The sequence below is a fragment of the Odontesthes bonariensis genome, chromosome 2, assembly GCF_027942865.1.
Source record: "Odontesthes bonariensis isolate fOdoBon6 chromosome 2, fOdoBon6.hap1, whole genome shotgun sequence".
NCBI lineage: Eukaryota > Metazoa > Chordata > Actinopteri > Atheriniformes > Atherinopsidae > Odontesthes > Odontesthes bonariensis.
This window is the reverse complement of record NC_134507.1, coordinates 44,280,050-44,301,426: the sequence shown is the minus strand read 5'-3', so window position 1 is coordinate 44,301,426 and position 21,377 is coordinate 44,280,050. Positions and strand designations below refer to the sequence as shown.

At 42.6% G+C, this 21,377-nt stretch overlaps 1 protein-coding gene across 5 annotated transcripts in view; it reads right to left on the bottom strand.

Moving 5' to 3' along the window:
* The window catches only part of ltbp1 (latent transforming growth factor beta binding protein 1), a 173,155-nt gene that overhangs the window by 108,570 nt on the left and 43,208 nt on the right, over positions 1-21,377 (bottom strand). For all 5 annotated transcript variants that reach the window (XM_075482115.1, XM_075482119.1, XM_075482118.1 and 2 more), the window contains exon 4: positions 5,313-5,458. In XM_075482115.1, the coding sequence (XP_075338230.1) occupies positions 5,313-5,458 (146 nt within the window). The remainder of the gene's footprint in view (positions 1-5,312; positions 5,459-21,377) is intronic.

Genomic DNA, 21,377 nt, shown 5'->3' with positions numbered 1-21,377 from the left:
CATTTTGTGTTTGCGGAATCTAGGAGCAATAATCAACAAAAGTTTGATTGAAACAACACGGTGACAGTAACAATGGTCATCCAGAACCAGAATCCCAGCAGTTTTAATGGGTAATGGTAGGGAAACATTACTGTCAATATTTCTCCTTGCAGTTTCTCAGCACAGATCTTCAGTTGACCTCAAAGCCCAACCAAGCTGATATTGTTCTGATAAACTATACTTAAATTAAACCATTAAATTGCACTCAGCCTGGTACAGATGGTATCATGAGGACAATGGGCCTGTTAATTAATTTACATGAATTAATTTCAGATCTAATTGTGTTCATTTAAGCGGCAGCATGCTGAGATAGATAGATAGATAGATAGATAGATAGATAGATAGATAGATAGATAGATAGATAGATAGATAGATAGATAGATAGATAGATAGATAGATACTTTATTCATCCCAATTTGGGAAATTGTTTTGTTACAGCAGCATACAGTTAAAGATATGAAAACAATTAAAGTAAAAACAAGCAAATAGAATAAAATTAAATAATAAAATTAAATAAAATAAAATAATGCTATGGATAAATCTACAGTATGAAGAAGCAATCAGTCAAGTTGTGCAGTGAAGCAGAGCACATCAGTGACAACAAATATATACGTTAGCAGTGTGTGCTGCTACATGTGTTTTCTCTCCAGGATATGAGTGTCTGGAAAATGTGAGCCCTTTACTTTTTTTACTTTAATATTTGGCCATTTCTTTGGTATTCACAACTGCTAACTGAAATTTAAATGAGCAGAGGAGGTGATTCTAAAACTGTGAAAAGATGGTGCGGTTGGGTCTGCACTGCTGCAAAGCCAAACATCAACACGGCTCTGTCTTCTGACGCCCACATTAATGTTCCCGAGTCGGTCCGACTGGCTGTGGTCAGAAACACCACCGCCTTCTTCATATTTGCATGCAGGTGAGCCTTATGCTGGAAGTCAGCCTGGTGCTCTGGCAGGGGTCTGTTAATGCTTTTGAGGCTCAGCTGCCATTCAGCGCTAGGGTCCATTGTAAACAGAGGAGTGTGTCAAGCAAAAAGACTTGAATAGGGTGCAGATTACAAGTAATGAGAGGCGATGCTTACCTCTCTTCATATCCATAATGGTTTGGACCAACACATTCCTACTTGTTTCAGCAAACTGAAGGATTCTTCCAGGATAACACAGTTATTTCATTCCATCTCTCATGTCCTAATTTTCACCATCCTCGCCTTTATATGAAATTGCCCTCAGAAAATTACACTACCAATTCATTTTAGACAGCTCCAAGCAGCAGACAATGCTTACATTTTTATGTTGTTACAAACAAATCTCACTGCACAACATTCTCTTCATGGAAAACACATATAGATGCAGGTAACATCTCTGCATGGTGTCGGAGCAGAGTGTCGATAGGTGTAAGAAATTGGGATTATGTTTATAAACTACATTATCTTTCATGTTAATTGTCTGATAAGGACATAAGACACAGCAACAAAATAGCTGAGACAAACATGCCAGCACTTCTTGTAACCTTCGGTAACATAACATTAATGTGAAGGTAATTGAAACTTTACTCTGAGGCAGATCTAAGTCACGTTGCTGTCAGAGGAAATGACTCAGATCACATATTACTGTATTAACTATAGATGCAGTGATCCACTTTTCTCCATTAATACTGGAATTTGGATATCTGCTGATAAAATCACACTCTGATAAGACAGCTCTTCTTCTTGTTATAACATTAGAATCGTTTTTAGCAGTGTTGTTGACAATGTGGAAGGTCACATGAGGCTGTAGCAAATCACACAGGAAATTGTCGGCTATACTGCTGCAATTTTCACATTATATACACACTTATAATCATATTACACATGATTACATTTAAGGTGGCAGAAGGCTCTCTCACCTCACTTTCATTTGCTAATTAGCTGCAGAGCTCATCTTTGTCCTCTATGCCAATTTTTGAATAGACTTGGCTCATATAATCAAGTTTGATGACCTGCCCTTAAATTTGGAGCCCACTCTTTATTCTGGATCAACACCGCAGGGGTGAGTCTCGTCTGGGCCCAGAGTGGGAAAAGACAGCACATCAAACTTTTTTGAATTATGGTTTGGTCACAAAGTTGCTTTATGTTTTACAGGGAAATTTGCAAGAAAGAAAAATAGCAGAATTGTTGCACTGCATGGAGCTCTACAGCAAAATGCATTTGACATCTTAAACTAACTATCACGACACTTGGCTTTATAGCTCCGTTACAGATGTTATCTGTATCTATATGTATTTCCTGGATGGTGAACAACACAAAATGTTTCAACAGGCTCCAAAATTCAACATTTTCCATGACAGATAGTGGTTGATCTTCCAGGTTCTGTTTTCAGTCCTCCTGTTTGGAGTTTTCTGCTTGTTTATTAATGTTGAGCAATGTAACAAAACTGCCACCCTTATACATTCCAAGTTTCCAGGAGTTTCCAGTTCAAGTTTTGCCTGTATGTCTGAAATCAAAGAATTTAAAGACAAACTCACCTGAACAGTCCTACAATCACTAAAAATGTCAGCAAAAACAAAGCCATACATGACAACTCACCTAAAATGGCCGCCTGGTTTCAAAAGGCTCACATGGGCCACACCCTCCACTTAAATATCTTGAACTTCTTCTTTGCTTCTTCCAAAAGTCTGTTTACCCTAAGTGCTCCCCCAGCTGGGCCCCCAGCTGCTATTGCTTCTTCTAATCCACTGACTAGACTTTATTGCCTCATCTGACACTTCCTTCACTATTTTCCTCACACTCTGTCCACTTACACCCAGCTCCCTCAACAATGAGACAACAGACTTTGCAACAAATCCTCTACATCCTACTTCCACTGGACAGATTCTAACTTTTCATCCTTGTTGCTCTGCTTTTTCCTTTCATATGCTTCTGCTACTAATTCCTCCCAAGGAACAGTCAGCTCTATGAAATAGACTCTCATTCTACTCCTAGACTACAAGACTATATCAGGCCTTAGATTTATAGAGGCTATTTCCTGGGAGCAACAAGCTTATTTCCTAAATCTACCTGCATCTCCCAATCACCAGCATCCTCCAAGCTGCCGTGCCTCCTTATCGTCTTATTAACTTTCTCCCCCTCTTGAACAAACTGAATTGCTACTCTCTTCACCTTAGACCCTCCTAAGTTTACCTGCCTTCGTTTATCTTCAATACCTGCAGCTAAGCTTCTTAATACTTGGTCATGTTTCCATGTATACTGGCCTTGTGACAGACTAGCCTTACAACCTGACAAAATATGCCTTAGAGTTGCACTACCTGAACATAACGGGTCCCCATTTACCCAGAGTTTTAGTTTCTGGGGAGTTGGTAATACATCATATGTTGCCCCTATCATTACATTACATTACATTACGGTCATTTTGCAGATGCTTTTATCCAAAGCGACTCACAATAAGTGTGTTCCACATCAGTAGGCAAAAGAACTTCAGGTCACAAGAAATCATAAGTGCATTTCCTTCCAAAACCAAACAGCTAAGAGCATAACTAGTGCTAGAGTGGGTAAGTTAGGTACCTAGACAAATGGGAAGACAATTTAGAAAACAAAGACAATTTAGGAAACAGATAAGTGCGTAAGGAGCTGGGACGAAACAGGTGATGTCCTAAGAGGGCGGATCTGGGTAGTGTTTCCTGAAGAGATGGTTTTCAGCCTGCGGCCAAAGATGGGCAGCGACTCAGCTGTCCTGACATCAGTCGGGAGATCGTTCCACCATCTAATACTCCTTTCCTCCATACTCCACAGTTCTTTCCAACTAAGCTTTTTCTTCTCTACACCTTCCCAATTCAACCACCGTCCCTGCTAAGCCTGAGCCACTGCCTTTGCACACCTTAAAATTTCCTCCTGTCTACGAACCTGCTCAATAACTAGCTTTCTCTTCTCCTCTGGACCTGCTCTACTCCACACCGGTTTGCCTGGGACAAGCCCCAAGCCTCCCCGGCCTATTTGCACATTACCCACAATCTCTGCATGTCTAAGAGTTGCTTCTGCCTCCTGAGCTGCCATTCTTGGTTTCCACTTCCTCCCCTTGGTTGGGTTTGGAACCACCTTACTAACTACCACATCTTTACTCCCAGCTAACAGGAGCTCTGTTAACTTTAGTACTTTTAAACTCCTCTACTAGACTAGATACTGGGAGCTGGAGTATGCCTTTCCCATACAGTGCCACAGTACTTAAGCATCTAGGAACACCTAGCCACTTCCTAATATAAAAACTAACTAATCTTTCCATTTTTTCTACAACAGATAATGGAATCTCATACACAGACAGTGGCCACATCAACCTAGGAAACAATCCAAACTGCAGACACCACAGCTTCAACTTTCCTGGAAGCTCTGATTTATCTATTCTATCCAGTCCCTCAGCAACATCTTTCCAAAACTGCACTGCCTGCTCTCCATCATTCATGTCTGCCTGGTACCACCTGCCTAAACTCTTTACTGCCTTTTCTCTAATAATTGGAATGTTTTCTTCATCTATTACAAATCTTCTATCACTTAATTTCCCTCTACTTATTGAGATACTTATAGATTTAGTAGGTTTGATTTTCATACCAGCCCACTTTAGATTTTTATTAAGTCTCTCAAATATTCTCTTCATACATGGCACTGTTGTAGTCACCAACGTCATATCATCCATGTATGCCCTAATTGGTGTAAGTCGCATGCCATCCTGACATCTCTCTCCACCTACAACCCACTTGGAAGCTCTAATAATTATCTCCATCGCCATTGTAAATGCTCATGGAGAAATCGTACATCCTGCCATAATGCCTATTTGTAACCTCTGCCAACCTGTTGTGAAACCTGCTGTACTTAAGCACAGTCTAATATCCTGAAAATATGCTCTTACTAAATTAACAACTACTACAGGCACTCTAAAATACTCAAATGCTTTCCAAATAAGGCTATATGGCACTGAACCAAATGCATTTGCTACATCCAGAAATATAACATGCAAGTCTTTTTTCTCAATCTTGGCTGTCTGAATCTGATGCCAAATCATGCTAGTCTGCTCTAAACACCCTGCGAAACCTGGTATTCCTGCCTTCTGCACAGTAGTATCTATTAAGTTATTCTTTTCTAAATTAATTGATATCAAAAGTAATGTGGAATAAATTTAATAGAGTGTCTAAGATAAATTAATTGTAGTTAGACTGGTACAACACAGTTGAATACATACTAAGTGAAAACGTACAACACAAAAACATCAATAACATGATGAAAGTATAAAGGTCATCTTTGGGCTTACCGTGGATGGGATTGTGTCCCACTGTAAAGGGAATGGGCCTCTCAGGTTGGGTCTGCACATGCGTCTGTGTGGTGTGTGTGTGGTAGTATTTGGGCTTTATAACGTACTGCTGGCTGTGTCCAGAGTGAATAGGTACAGGCCGGATCCTGCAGTAAAAAAGAGAACCCATTAAAATATAACAACTGAAAGAATTGAAATAAATAAACAGACAGAAAAATAATCCAGAAAGAATAGTGAGAGTCTAGTGGGCATGGTTAAGATCAGATTTATTTCATTTACAGGGAAATACACAAAATTTCTCCTCTGCTTTTAACCCATCCAGGTTGGCTCCTGCTGAACACACACATGCACAGGGTCACACACTCATGAAACAGATGCCATACACTGGAGCAGTGGGCGGCCATTCACTTTAATCAGCCGGGTGCTCAAGAGCAGCAAGGAGGTGGACTGACACTTCTTTGAGTGGCGAGAGTGGGCATCGAACCGGCAACCTTCTGGTTATTGGACAACTCTAACCACTGAGCCACGACCACCATGGTGCCCTCTGGCTCGGATGGGTTTCCATGGTAGAGCCCCTACATGGATGCAGCACAGGCTGTACTCTGAACCCACTTTGAATAGCATAATGATAACCAAATCACTTCAAACATAGGTTAAACGTGGCACGTTGGTGGTATTTTCAGGTTGGGGTGCCGTGCGGAAACAAAACATATACATATACACAAAATATTGCCATTTTTGTACTTTCTGATCTGTATAACATATTAAAAAAGTATATTCCGCTATTCAGAAACCAGCTGCTGACTCAGCGGTGACCAGTTTGCAGCCACAATCTGCTTTTTTGTGATTTATTGTAGATTCCCCCTTTCAAGTATGCAATCCTTTGTCAGTTTGTGTGAATCAATGCTCTGTCATGGGATAAATGCTCTCAGATAAAATCACTTCCTCAAGTCTTGCCAAATTCTTGTAGTTAGAAATAAATACGTTTCGTTGGATCACTTTTAGCATTCGTTGTGGCATCATTTCAACAAGCTTATATAATGTCACAATATGTATTCCCAATCCAGAGCTGCATTAATTTTTTTTTTTTTAAACATATAGATGAGAGAGTTATCCTGCTGCCTAAAGTCTTCTCCAACAGATTCTCAGAGGGGTTAAGCTCTGGGCTCTGGTGGCCTATCCATGTGTGGAAATTATGCCTTGTGCTCAATAAACAACTTTTTATAAATTTGACCTCAATGAATTTTGGCATTTCAAATTTGGAATATGTCTAAAGAAAATCTACTGCTGAAAAAACCTGGTAGTCAGATTATCCCTGACTACCAGGGATAATCTGGTAGTGATTGGAGCAACCAGGTATTCTCTTCATCCTCTATATTAAAAATAATGGTGTGAAAGCCCATGTGTGTTTCACATGTTTTATCTTCTGACTTAGGTTAGAGATTGTTTTTACAATCAGCCCAGTTAACTGCACACTGAACTCCAGAGCTTCACTCAGCCAAATAGGGCATGTGCTCTGAATTGTGATCATGTACTCTAACATTAGTGGAGATAATCAGCTTATCCCAACTTAGTCACAAAAATCCATCTCTGAGGACGGACAGAAAGGATGGCTGATGACATGAACTCAAAGCATTAACAATGTTTGAACATCTGAATAATAATTTCTGTTATTACACAACATCTAGAAAAGACATTGTAAGGGACGTTTGATTTTGGGGGATACTGTCATATCCCTTGTTTATTTCATTTTATTTGATGGACCTCTAACAGCTGCTTTCCCTAAACTTTTATCCATGTTATGAAACTTGCAAAAGAATTATACATAGACATAATGTCCAGTGGATGAATGCATAGGAATTTGGTGACTTGACAACTTTTCATGTTGCAACTTCATCTTGCATGGATTTGTACAATGTGGATTCAAAAATCCTGTTTAAGTAATACAATAATTGCAAGTTACCATGTCAAATTTTTTTTTAGCATTGTTATAATTTTGTTTTCCTGCTCCTCAAAGAAAAGACTTAGGTCTCCAATATATAAACTGCTCAAAAAATAAAGGGAACACCTAAACAACAGGATCACATGGGCTACACCCTCCACTTAAATATCTGAGACCATGGTCCTCGGCCGGAAAAGGGTGGAATGCCCTCTCCGGGTCGGGAATGAGATCCTTCCCCAAGTGGAGGAGTTCAAGTATCTCGGGGTCTTGTTCACGAGTGAGGGACGAATGGAGCAGGAGATTGACAGGCGGATCGGTGCGGCGTCTGCAGTGATGCAGGCTCTGCACCGGCCCGTCGTGGTGAAGAAGGAGCTGAGCCAGAAGGCCAAGCTCTCGATTTACCGGTCAATCTATGTTCCTACCCTCACCTATGGTCACGAGCTGTGGGTAGTGACCGAAAGAACGAGATCGCGAATACAAGCGGCCGAAATGAGTTTCCTCCGCATGGTGTCTGGGCTCTCCCTTAGAGATAGGGTGAGAAGCTCGGTCATCCGGGAGGGGCTCGGGGTAGAACTGCTGCTCCTCCGCATCGAGAGGAGTCAGATGAGGTGGCTCGGGCATCTGGTTAGGATGCCTCCTGGACGCCTCCCTGATGAGGTGTTCCGGGCCCGTCCCACTGGGAGGAGGCCCCGGGGAAGAACCAGGACACGTTGGAGAGACTATGTTTCTCGGCTGGCCTGGGAACGCCTCGGGGTCCCCCCAGAAGAGCTGGAGAAGGTGGCCGGGGACAGGGACGTCTGGGTCTCTCTGCTCAAGCTGCTGCCCCCGCGACCCGATCCCCGGACCAGCGGAAGATGATGGATGGATGGACCTAAACAACACAATGTAACTCCAAGTCAATCCCACTTCTGTGAAACCAACCTGTCCAGTTAGGAAGACACACTGATTGTGGATCAGTTCCACCTGCTGTTGTGCAAATGGAACAGACAACAGGTGGAAATGAGAGGCAGTTAGCAGAACCACCCCTATAAAAGGAGTGGTTCTGCAGGTGGTGACCACAGAGCATTTCTCTGTTCTCATCCTTTCTGCCTGATGTTTTGGTCACTTTGCATTTTGTCAGTGCTCTCACCCCCAGAGGCAGCATGAGGCGGTGTCTCCAACCCACAGAAGGTGCTCAGGTAGTGCAGCTCATCCAGGATGGCACATCAATGTGAGCTGTGGCAGGAAGGTTTGCTGTGTCTCTCAGCACAGTGTCCAGAGCATGGAGGAGATACCAGGAGACAGGCCAGTACACCAGGAGACAGGCCGGTACTGGGGCCGGTACCCCAGGAGACGAGCCGGTACACCAGGAGACGGGCCGGTACCCCAGGAGACGGGCCGGTACCCCAGGAGACGTGGAGGGGGCCGTAGGAGGGCAACAACCCAGCAGCAGTACAGCTACCTCCTCCTTTGTGGAAGGAGGAACAGGAGGAGCGCTGCCTGCAGAATGACCTCCAGCTGCCACTAACATGCATGTTTCTGCTCAAACTGTCAGAAACAGACTCCATGAGGGGGGTATGAGGGCCCCACGTCCACAAGTGGGGCTTGTGCTTACAGCCCAATGTAGCGTAACGTGATAGAATATAAAGGATTTACAAATAGTGTTCTCACTATCTAAATTAACCTTAATTACCTCGTATATGTAGGCACCACCTTCAAAAGAAGGAAAAAGACAGAATCTTACGATTCTGGTATGTTAAAATCAATGTTAAGACCCCGAGATAACTCGTTTGAAAGTCGCACTAAGGCTCTGTTTACATTAATTCATTTCACCATTTCTTCGTGTCGGCGTCTTGCAAACTATTTACATTTACACTGAAACGGGGATCGGCTGATTCGCTAGTCACATGATTAATCAGCCATCACATCACATGATCGCCCTTGCATCTGGAGCATGCGCAACTGCTTTATATTAACCATTCTTCTGCGACAACAACTTGGTCCACGAAATTGTCCCACCATGCGCTGCGTCTTCCCGGTCTAACCCAAAAGCGGCGCTCCATGTACGGCTTGCGTTGCTGCTGTGGCTGGGTTCTCATTATAAAAGCCGATTAGCTAGAGCTCAGCACTGCGGATCCCCGTTTCTCCCCGTTTACATCTGCTAAAATCAGCATCGTATGCAAATGCTTACGTGGGCTCCGGCGTCTTTGAATCCTTCCACCTATGAAGTCGTATTCCAGTATTTTAATGTAAATGGACAGTGCATCCGCGATAGAAACGATATAGAAATAGATTAGTATAAACGGACCCTGAACGTGCTTGAAGACGGTGAAGCACGTGGTAAATATATAGTTGTGGTAACAAACTGCTCAGCACAGACTTTAGGAATCTAATAGGCAACTCATCAAGGCAGCACGTTGATGAACTCAGACTGCAGATGGTCTCTTCGACTGTTTTGTCAGTAACAGGTGTGAAATGTGTCAGCTCTAGGTGTCTAGCTGGCTGCAGAGTAGTTATTTGTGCTGTGGAAATTATTGCATTTTTAATGCCTTGAACTTTGTCATTAAAGAATATTGCAAACTCATTAAACTTGGATGTAGAAATGAGTTCTAAAGGCAGTGAAACTGGAGGGTTTGTTAATCTGTTTACTGTAGCAAACAGGACACGAGAGTTGTTACTGCAGTTTTTGATGATTTCAGAAAAGTAACTCTCCCTTGTTCTACGCAAAGTCTGGTTGAACACACATTGCTTTTCTTTGTAAGTCTCATAATGAACCTGGAGCTTTGACTCGGCTCTCCGACACTCCCTTTTTTGTGCCCTGACCGACTCTTCTTTCCTCCATGGCGCCCTTTGCCTACTTTTAACCATTCTAACCTTGACAGGAGCAATGGTATCCAAAACATTTAAGAGACTTGATGTATAAGAGTTCAACAGATCATCAACATAAGAACACGGGGTGTTCTCAAACCTAATCATTTCCATATACTGTGTCCCTGTTCTGTCATTTATGAGTCTTCCCCGAACAACTGCAGACCCAGCTGCTGGTTTGGGTGTAACAGATAGGTCGAAGAAAACACAGATCAGATAAAGCAACATCGATGACATCCACTTTTGAAATAACAACACCCCTTGAAATGAGCACATCTAGAGTGTGCCCCCTGCTGTGGGTGGGCTCAGTCACATACTGAGTTAGACCAAACATTTCAAGGACAACAGTGAGCTCTTTAGCTTCCTTGTTATGCGCTACGTCCACATGCACATTCAGGTCCCCTGTTATGACTAAACAGTCAAAAGCAGTGCACACAATTGAAAGTAGTTCAGTAAAATCATCAATAAAACAATTCTGTGGTGGTTTATAAATGGTGATATAAAGTATGGAAGATTGTTCTATCTCCATTTTGAATGACACATACTCAAATGATGAAAAAACCCCAAATGACAACTTGTGGGTAGGTATATTGTCCCTGAACATGGCACAAACACCCCCACCCCTCTGGTTTTCTCGTGTTTCAGACACCAAATGGAAGTGAGGTGGACTAGACTCAATCAGGACTGCATTTGCTGTGTTTTTGTCGAGCCATGTCTCAGTTAAAGACATAAAATCAAGATTGTGAGAGGACATAAAACTATTTATCAGGAATGATTTGTTACTTAAAGATCTGACATTGAGTACTGCGTGTTTGAGATTAGTTGTAGTTGAACTGGATGCTGTGTTCTTGCAAGGGATATGGATAAGATTTCTCTGATTGGACAGTCTGATTGTCCCTCTCTTCACTCCATCCTTGGACCTCTGGCTGAGATGGTGTTTACCAACACAGAGGCGCTTAGCGTCCTAGACAACAGCTTTGACGCTGTTGGAAATGACAGCTGTGGGCACCGGTGGTGGGGACCAAGCTGGGGGGGCTTTGGTCGATGGAGTAGGCTGAGGAGAGAGAGGGGCTCGATGCTTCTTTGAGGATAGAATTCTTGCTCGGCCTCATGTAGCTGAAGTGTGTCAGCAGCTCCTCCATGATGAAGGCATTGATGCTGTGGACCGGCCTGCCCATTCCAATCGAGCACATCTGGGACATCGTGTCTGGTTCCATCAACCAACGCCACGTTGCACCACAGACTGTCCAGGAGCTGACTGATGCTTTAATCCAGGTCTGGAAGGAGATCCCTCAGGAAAAGATCCGCCGCCTCATCAGGAGCCCAGGCAGGTGGAGGCCATACAGGCAGGTGGAGGCCATACAGGCAGGTGGAGGTCATACAGGCAGGTGGAGGCCATACAGGCAGGTGGAGGCCATACAGGCAGGTGGAGGTCACACAGGCAGGTGGAGGCCATACAGGCAGGTGGAGGTCATACAGGCAGGTGGAGGCCATACAGGCAGGTGGAGGCCATACAGGCAGGTGGAGGTCACACAGGCAGGTGGAGGCCATACAGGCAGGTGGAGGTCATACAGGCAGGTGGAGGTCATACAAGCAGGTGGAGGTCACACAGGCAGGTGGAGGTCACACAGGCAGATGGAGGTCATACAGGCAGGTGGAGGCCATACAGGCAGGGGGAGGTCACACAGGCAGGGGGAGGTCATACAGGCAGGTGGAGGTCATTCAGGCAGGTGGAGGTCATACAAGCAGGTGGAGGTCATACAGGCAGGGGGAGGTCATACAGGCAGGTGGAGGTCATACAGGCAGGTGGAGGCCATACAGGCAGGTGGAGGCCATACAGACAGGTGGAGGCCACACAGGCAGGTGGAGGCCACACACACTACTGAGCCTCATTTTGACTCCACTGAAGTTGGATCAGATTTTCCACTTTTATTTTGAGTACGATTCCAAATCCAGACCTCCACGGGATAATAAGTTTGATTTACATTGATCATTTTCATGTTATTTTGTTCTCAACGCATTCCACTATGTGATGAATAACGATTTTATAATTGAACTGCAATATTTCATTCATTGAGATGTAGGAAGTGTTATTTTAGTGTTCCCTTTATTTTGAGCAGTATATATGTATATTGTACACACACAAGCTCATACATGTATGTATGAATGTACAGTATGTATGTGTATATATACATACATGCGTGAATCTTTTAAGAACATTCAAGGGCAATGCAGAGCCACGGAGAATATATAATAAGCATGGTGGGAAGAGTCATTTGTCAACCAGACAAATATTCATACTATACATATGATAGGTCTCCTGCCACAGGATAAATAAACAGGACCGTTGTAAATAGCTTTGCTATGACCCTGCAGTGTCTTAAATAGTGCTTCTGTTCCCATTATGCACTCATGGATTTGTGGATCTGTAAACTAATGTGCTCACATGCACAGTATTGATGCAAGCATTAAAAACTGACTTCCACTCATTTTACATCCTGTGATTAAACCTTCAAGATTATGGTTCCCTGTCACTATCAATAGTGACTTTGTGTCAACACTAAGCATGAAATATGCATCCACACAAGCAAGTTTACACAAGTGTGAGAACAGTATGTATACCCACGGACACTGACAGGAATCTTGTGTTATATGGGGTGGGGATGGTTGAGTCTAATTTAAGACCAGCACTGGGGAAGGGAGGGAGAGCACTTTTATTTTTATTTTCATACTTTTATTAGCTGACCACTCTCTTCACCAAATAATCACCCATCACATTAAAACCACAAATGGTAGAATAAAATGAACAGTGATAATTTCATTCCAATGTTGCTGATAAAATTGAGTTCTATCTGGATCTTACTTTGACAAGTACCATCCACTTAACATTGTTTCAAACAGCTGGAGAAGGGCTTGAGGAGCATTAATCCTGCCTCCAAAGTCTGCAGATCCCAATCTTTTCATGAAGGCCTAAAATGTACCATAGCAAGCTATCTATCCACAGATACCTCAACTCCAAACCCACAGGACATAAAGAAATTGGAAATGTCCTGTGGTGAATGTTGGTGTTGATTTTCAAGTCATCCAGATCATGGTAAAGCAAGCAGCTGGAAAAGAAGGCATCTGGACTTTGTTTCTTTTCTTCTGAAGACGCTTCAATCATCATTGAAAAGCTTTGTCAGTTCTAACTAGAAGGTGGGGCGTTTCAGGTTTATAAGAACAGTTGTGAAACCATCCAGGGAGGAGAGTGAAGGCTGCATGTAAGTGTTGGATAGGTGATAACTGACCGACCTCCCCCCTGACCAGAACTGTGCCCTGCTGGACCCCGGTCTCTCCACCACCTTTTTGAAATACAGTACCGTTTTTATTGACAGAAGCATGGCTATGTCATGGGTTCTCCAGTGTCCAACGTTGTGGTTCACCTTTACATGGAGGAAGTGAAAAGCAGAGGCCTAACCTTCTACAAAGGAACGACACCTGGACGACACCTGGGGCAAAATACAAACGCAACCTGTATGCTGATGATATGCTTCTGTATCTGTCTCATCCTTTAACTAGTCTACCAAATACCCTGAACCTGCTTGAAAAATTCAGCAAAATATCGGGATACAAAATTAACCTACAGAAGTGTGAAATTATGCTAGTAAATACAGCAGCTAAGCAAATTGACTTTGGTTTATTTCCGCTTAAATTTAGTCCACAAAAATTCACACTCTTAGGAATCTGGATAACACATGCCTTCAAAGACATATTCAAAGCTAAGTTTTCACCACAATTAACCCACCTCAAGCAAGATTTGTAACATTGGAGTTTACTCCCCCTCTCTCTTCTGTATATATTTTTTTATGTCAGTGGACAATTTGGTGTCGGGATATATATGGAACAAGAAAAAACCCAGAATACGGAAAAGAATCTTACAACAACATCGTCAGCATGGAGGATTATCCCTCCCTAACTTCCAGTTTTATTATTCGGCTGCCAACATTAGAACTATACTGTTTTGGAAAAATTCTCCATCTAGTGCCACTAACCCTGAATGGTTACAAATGGAAATCTCCTCCTGTCCTCATACTTCTTTACACTCACTTCTAAGCTCAAAACTCCCTCTTTTGGAATCCATACCTAAATACACTTCAAATCCAATTGTGAAACACTCTTTTAGAATGGGAACATGTACTCCCAACTAAACACATATCATTTGGAGCCTTTGACATCATTAAAGTATCAATGGGAGGGGGGCTTGGGGTTTGAACTTCCTGAGAATAACTGTTGTTCAAAACTAGACAATTTCTGGCAGTCAATATTTAAAACTTTTTCAGATGTTTTACAAGCATCTATGGAACCTTCTGCCATTACTGCTATATTTGGAATAACCCCTCCTGACACTCACCTTAGCCGCCCGGCAAAGAATATGATAGCTTATGCATCTCTCATAGCTAGGCGATTAATATTATTATTATTATTAACTGTATTTGTTATAGAGGGACAGTGTACACTAATTGACATTTTACAAAGAAAATGTAAATGCACCCAATTATAGCCAAAATGCTAGTTTCCATTGGTAGTCCCCCTGCCAGAAGGAGCATGGCAAAATTACCTATTAATTAAAAGAATAAATTACAGCAAAAAAGCAAGCAAAACAAAAATAAAACAATTACAATACATATAAAAAACAGATGTGTTCCACTGTGAGAAAAATGATAAACAACTGTTATTCAAAGATTATTCACATATTATACAACATTATAGACAGCTGCCATTCTTCCCAGCAGTGGACGTCCCAGCAAGTTTACCCAAAGGCAGGTCTGTGCAAACTGCAAGAAAGCCCAGAGCTACATCTCAGACACTACAGGCCTCAGTTAGCATGTTAAATGTTAAAGTTCACAACTTTAGACCATACAATTAGAAAAAGACATAGTTACACCTCATACAAACTGTCAAGCACGGTGGTGGAGGGCTGATGATTTGAGCTTGTTTACAGCCACAGTGGACCAGCGTTGCAATGGTCCAGTCAAAGTCCAGATCTCAACCTGATTGAAATGCTGGAGTGTAGCTTATAAGAGCTGTATCTAATGTGAGCTTTTTCACACACAGCTTCTGCAATTCACCTAAGTTTTTCTGAAATAAATGAATAATGATACATTTCAGGTTGTATTTGCATAATTTCAAGACCTTGTGAGAACCTGATTCTTATTATTATGCTCTGGTGTGTAAAACCTTAGAGCTGAAAGAGGATGTACTTTCCTTTCCCATGACTATAAATAGCAAAACATCAAATCATAAAGTGATTTTACTGCTGGTTATGCACACATATGTTATGGTACCAGATTAAAAAGAATATCTCTATAGACTTGGTCCTAATGTAGTAAAAAATTTTGAAAAGGCATATAAATCCGGACTTTTAAAGGGAATACTAATGGAAGAATAGATGTTCTAAACATAAGATTCTGTTCCAGCCTCAACAAAATATCTGGTATGCATGCATTGGCAATGGCTGTACCATCAAATGAAAAAGGTGAGAGAAAAGTCTGGAGGGAGTCCAGTGAATGGTTACAAGAGCCTGCCAGTGTTAAATATCACACAGGAGATCTTACTCATTTCTTCATAAACAGATCAGTGACTCAGGGTTGAAGGATTGAGGTCTGTATACCTTGTGTGTGTGTGTGTGTGTGTGGGAGGAGTGGGCTGAGTGTTCAGTCTTGGCGCTCACTGCTCTGGCTACGATCACAATCCACCGCCGACCTCTACACTCCATTCATCCAAGTGTTCTTCCCCAGGGGGCTGACATACTCTGGTCTAATCGTAATGAACCCAATGAACCTCACCAGAGCACTTTCACATAATAAAAATAATGCAACTGAGAGCAGAAGTCTTTCTATATTGTGTGTCAAGTCTTATTCTGGGTGTCTGAGTGTGCGATTTGCTTATTGGAGATTCTTTCATAGTCTATGCAGTCTGCAGAATTGGTCTCTTGCCTCGGTCCAGACTGAGTTGAGCTTACTTTGTGGTCTGGTATGTCAACACAAAACAGGTGTTTCCTGGTTAAAACGTAACCTTGAAGTATTCCGTCAGCACCACTAACTGTCCAAGTCTGCCCAGCGGTCAATCTACCCTACCCCCCCAAAGTGATTGATCAGGAAAACTTAAAGTCCCTCCCCCAGGGAAGTCTTTCAGAGTGAATGCTATGGCTGAAGATGGAACAAGTTGACTATTTGATCTGATATGAGGCAACACATCAGCATAATGCATGTCTTATTCAATCCACTTAGTTTCACTTCATTTTCATAACCCTACTCATTCCATCGCTGTCCAAGACACTCGTTAGAGTTCCCCATTTTTATCTCACGATCTGAAGATCTGCTCTTCTTGACTTTTTCATATGACCCATTTTTGAAAAAATAACAAGCCATGTAATAATCAACTCATGATCTTGAGAGAACAGTATCAGAATAAATAAGTGCTGGAACATCTATTCTGTAGTCTTGAGGCTGTTTGCTAAATAAGAATAGCTGCTTCCTAAAAGACTGAAATGTTTTCAATCCTTCACACGTGGCCAAGAAAACTGAAACATAAGTATGACGCACAACGATCAATGAGCTTTATTTTTCATTTAAATCATGTAATCAAATCAAACTATTATTTTCTTAACCTTAGAACTTGGCATTAAATTGTCTGGTCAACACTGCTGAGTAGCTTTTCTGAAAGGCCACTTCACAAGACCAAGCTCGTGCTGAAATAATGGGCCTTCAGCAAGTGAATGTTTTTATCCAAGTGGGAAACAGCAATGGGTCCCACACACCTTTCACAGGTTACAGCTTCAATACTTTCAGGCACAGCATTTGACTCTTTCAGCTGAAGCATTCTTCATCATTATTTTGTAACCTTATAAGCACAAATGCATCAAATGGGAATTGTATTAAAGGGCTTCTGATATCTCAACGCAACTGCTCATCTTAAGCCTGATTTATAGTCGGTGACGCAAGACGCAACGCAAGACGCAACGCAAGCCCTTGCGCGGTTGCAAGCCCCCCCTTGCGTGCTTGCGTGTGTCATCTCAATTTTCTAAACTTCACGCAAGACACAAGCGCAAGCCACTGGCTGTGTTCGAAACCGCCTACTACTTGAAAACGGCATACTCATCGATCTGACAGTATGCAGAGCGTTTACACACAGTGCATTTCGCTCCTGCCCGAGCCGAAATCAGCCAGCCTGAAGCTGATTTCCCTTAAGCTATAAACTCTGTAAATATATAACTTTAGCAACATTTGAAACATTTTCAGGCGAGAAAGTAGTCGTTTAGACCCCCAAGGTGTTGAAAATCTGACAAAATACCGGCTATTTACAAGAAGAAGAAGCATGAATCCAGTCGAAGAGAGACTTGCCGAAGAGGTCCTGGCGGTGAATTTCCTTTCATCGTAGTAGGCTTCTCTAAGGTCGTCATTGAAAAAACCCGCTGCTCCACCTACTGTCCTGGCGGTGAATCGCCACGCAGCACACGCAACCGCCGACAAAGCAAAATGAAGCATAAACGTCTCGAGCCATTAACACAAGCGCAAGACGCAAGCGCAAGGGCAGTTAAAAGAGGTATAACTCAAGCCTGGTTTATAGTCGGTAACGCAAGACGCAACGCAAGCCCTTGCGCGGTTGCAAGCCCCCCCTTGCGTGCTTGCGTGTGTCACCTCAATTTTCTAAACTTCACGCAAGACGCAAGACGCAAGACGCAAGACGCAAGACGCGAGCAGAGCTATAGAGTAGCCACTCTGGACGCGAGCACAAGCCACTATCTACATCACATCCGGCGGCGTGTTCATCTTCCGGTTTCATCCCCTAAAAAAAGACCGCTGTTTTCAAACGCCAAGGTAGAAAGCGAAGAAGAGGAAGAAAAAGCATGAATCCCATAGACATAATATAAATAATATATTATGTCTATGATGAATCCACTCGAAGAGAGACTTGCCGAAGAGGTCCTGGCGGTGAATTTCCTTTCATCGTAGTAGGCTTGTCATTGAAAAAACCCGCTGCTCCACCTACTGTCCTGGCGGTGAATCGCCACGCAGCACACGCAAGCGCCGGCAAAGCTAAATGAAGCATAAGGCAAGGCAAGGCAAGGCAATTTTATTTATAGAGCACAATTCATACACAGGGCAATTCAAAGTGCTTTACAGCTACATAAAATCACAAGAAGGCAATAAAACCATTAAAAAGGAATAAAAAAAATAAAAGAAAGAAATTAAAAAAGAAAGAAATTTAAAACCCATTAAAATAATCATTAATTAATTAAAAAGTGAAGAGTGCAGATAAAATACTTTCAGGTGTCATATGCACAGCTAAATAGAACTGTTTTCAGCCTGGATTTAAACATTGTCAGAGTTGAGGCCTGTCTCACATCTTCTGGAAGACTGTTCCAGATTTTAGGAGCATAAAACTGAAACGCAGCCTCACCTTGTTTAGTCCTGACTCTGGGCACCAGCAGCAGACCCCTCCCTGAGGTTCTCAGAGCCCGAGTTGGTTCATATGGCTCTAACATGTCAGAGATGTACTTTGGCGCTTGACCATGAAGAGACTTGTACACAAGCAGAGCTGTTTTAAAGTCTATTTTCTGAGCGACAGGAAGCCAGTGCAGAGACCTGAGCACTGGACTAATATGGCCGTATTTCCTGGTTCTAGTCAGGACTCGAGCAGCAGCGTTCTGGATGTACTGCAGCTGTCTTACAGCCCGTTTAGAGCCCAGTGAGCAGGCCGTTACAGTAGTCTAACCTGCTGGAGACAAACGCATAGATCAGTCTTTCTAAGTCTGGTTTAGACACTATTCCTTTGATTCTGGCAATGTTTTTTAGATGGTAAAAAGCTGCTGATGTTACAGATTTATTGTGGCTGTTAAAGTTCAGGTCTGAGTCCAATATTACCCCGAGATTTCTAACTTGATAGTTAGGTTTTAGAGAGAGAGTCTCAAGGTGACTGATAACACTTTCTCTTTGTTTCTGTGGGCCACAGACAATGATTTCAGTTTTGTCTGAGTTTAGCTGGAGGAAATTGTTTTGCATCCACACACTGATCTGTTCGATGCAGCGACACAATGTATCTACAGGCCCATGTTCCCCCTGCCGTCAGTGACACGTAGATCTGAGTGTCATCTGCATAATTGTGGTAGGACACATTATAGCTGCGTATTAGCTGGCCCAGTGGAAGCATGTACAGATTGAACAATACGGGTCCCAGGATTGACCCCTGGGGAACCCCACAGGTCATAGCCATTTGGTCTGAGACACAGTTACCAATTTCAACAAAATATTTCCTGTCCTCCAGATACACGTCTCGAGCCATTAACACAAGTGCAAGACGCAAGCGCAAGGGCAGTTAAAAGAAGTATAACTCAGCCTTCAGCCTTCAGTGCTGACACACACAGCACTACACCTGCTAGACATTTGTCTATGCCCCTCTGTTTGTACCCCTTCTTCTTCTTCTTAAAGTGCTGGCCACATATTACATGATTCACTTGACAAAAGAGTTTATAAAAACGCGGGTGGTTTGAAAAATGACCGACAGTATAACCATTATTGTACTGGTTCTACAGAAGTTGTACCAGTCAGTGCTGATATTTAGGCTGGAGGTTAATGTATTCTATACTGTTTCGGAGTGCCCAAGTCCCATGAAATACAGTATCGTTAGGAATGTTGCATTCTTCAAAATCAATTAGATGGTTTGTTAATATTAGCCTGCATTATTAGGCACTCACATAAAAGGTTTAGGGCCAGATTTGCTTTTTACTTGGGGCAGACACAGTTTTTGCTTTAAAATGTTACTGCTGGCATTTATTAAGGAGACCCAGTGATAAGGTATAGGGGCTTGGACAGTGAATATTTCAATTAGTCATGCAGACTGCTTTACTAAGCTTTGTGCTTGTAGCTCACTACAGATTGTGTCATGATGTTCAGCCTCCAAAAAGCACGTCTTAAAATTTGCCCTTGATGAGGCTGTGCTACGTGCTGCAAGGATGAGACACCGGCCAGTGTTTCCCACAGGAAATTGCTTAGTCAAGGTGGTGAGTCGTCGGCCGGGACCAGGGGTTTTGCGCGGTTTTTCTGTATGCCAAGCAGTGCCTGTGTTGTTGGTAGACTACTGGCTACTGATGTCAGGTAGGGTGGGTGAGAGGAAGGATGCGGATGCAGATTCTTTCAAAAAACAAAACTTGATTTATTTTCAAAAACAGGGTTTAACAAAAAGCGCAGCTGAGCCGGATACTAAAAACTAAACTGTGACAAAAACAAAACATGACTGGGTTTAAACAAAACGTGACTATGGCTTGGAATACAAGACACTGTGTAATTTCTTCCCCCATCTAGTGGTGCAATTTTATTTTGCAAAGTTGAATGAATTTGCTCTCTAGCGCCTCGTGTTTTCAAATGTGCGTTGCAACTTGTTGAACTACGGAAGGCGGTATGTGTAAAGATTTGCTTTTTCGCTTTTGTGGCGACAAGGATCCCTTCTCCTGTGGCGTGGCATAACTATGGTCTTCCATTACGAACAAAAGTGCAGGCCGTTCAGGCTGGTTTATACCAGAGAATGTCTAATGGCGTAGACTGGCTCTGTTTATACCTGCGTGCAAACGTGACATCAAAATGGGGAAAACGCGATTCGAAGTGCTTTATGTCCCTTCCCTATCTTTATCGTTTTTCATAGACCGGAAGGACATGGCAGCCTCCATAGAGCTTGCCCGCTCTATGTAGATACAGACAAGTTATTCTTCACTCAGGAGGATAAGTGAGATTTTTGACAGAGATAATTTTACACCAATGAGGACTAATTAATGAATGAATATGTTGATTTGAGCTAATAAATGACTTAATATATTACATAGGTCCCTTTAACTTCGTAGGTGACAAGGGACAAGTCAAGTCACAAATGAGGATCTGGCTATGAGCATGGACAAACCGGGAGACTAAATACTGTGGAGGGTGATTTTATTTATTTATTTAGTCAGGGACCATGTGCAAAGTACATTAATGACAAAGTAAAGAGATGACCTGCACCAGATTGTAGCTTAGCAGCTAATTTCCATCTGCAGTCCCTGGGTTGATTGGTGATTGAGTGCAGCTGATGGGGAAAACACAGGTGAAGAAAGTGAAGCTGATGGCAGGGCAGGAGAAAGACTGAGGAAAAAGGTGGCATAGCATGGCAACTAAATACAAGACCTGAACCTAAAACTTAACAAAACTAAGACATGAAAAACTAAAACATGGTCAAACTAAGAACTTAAACAGAAACTAAAAACGTGG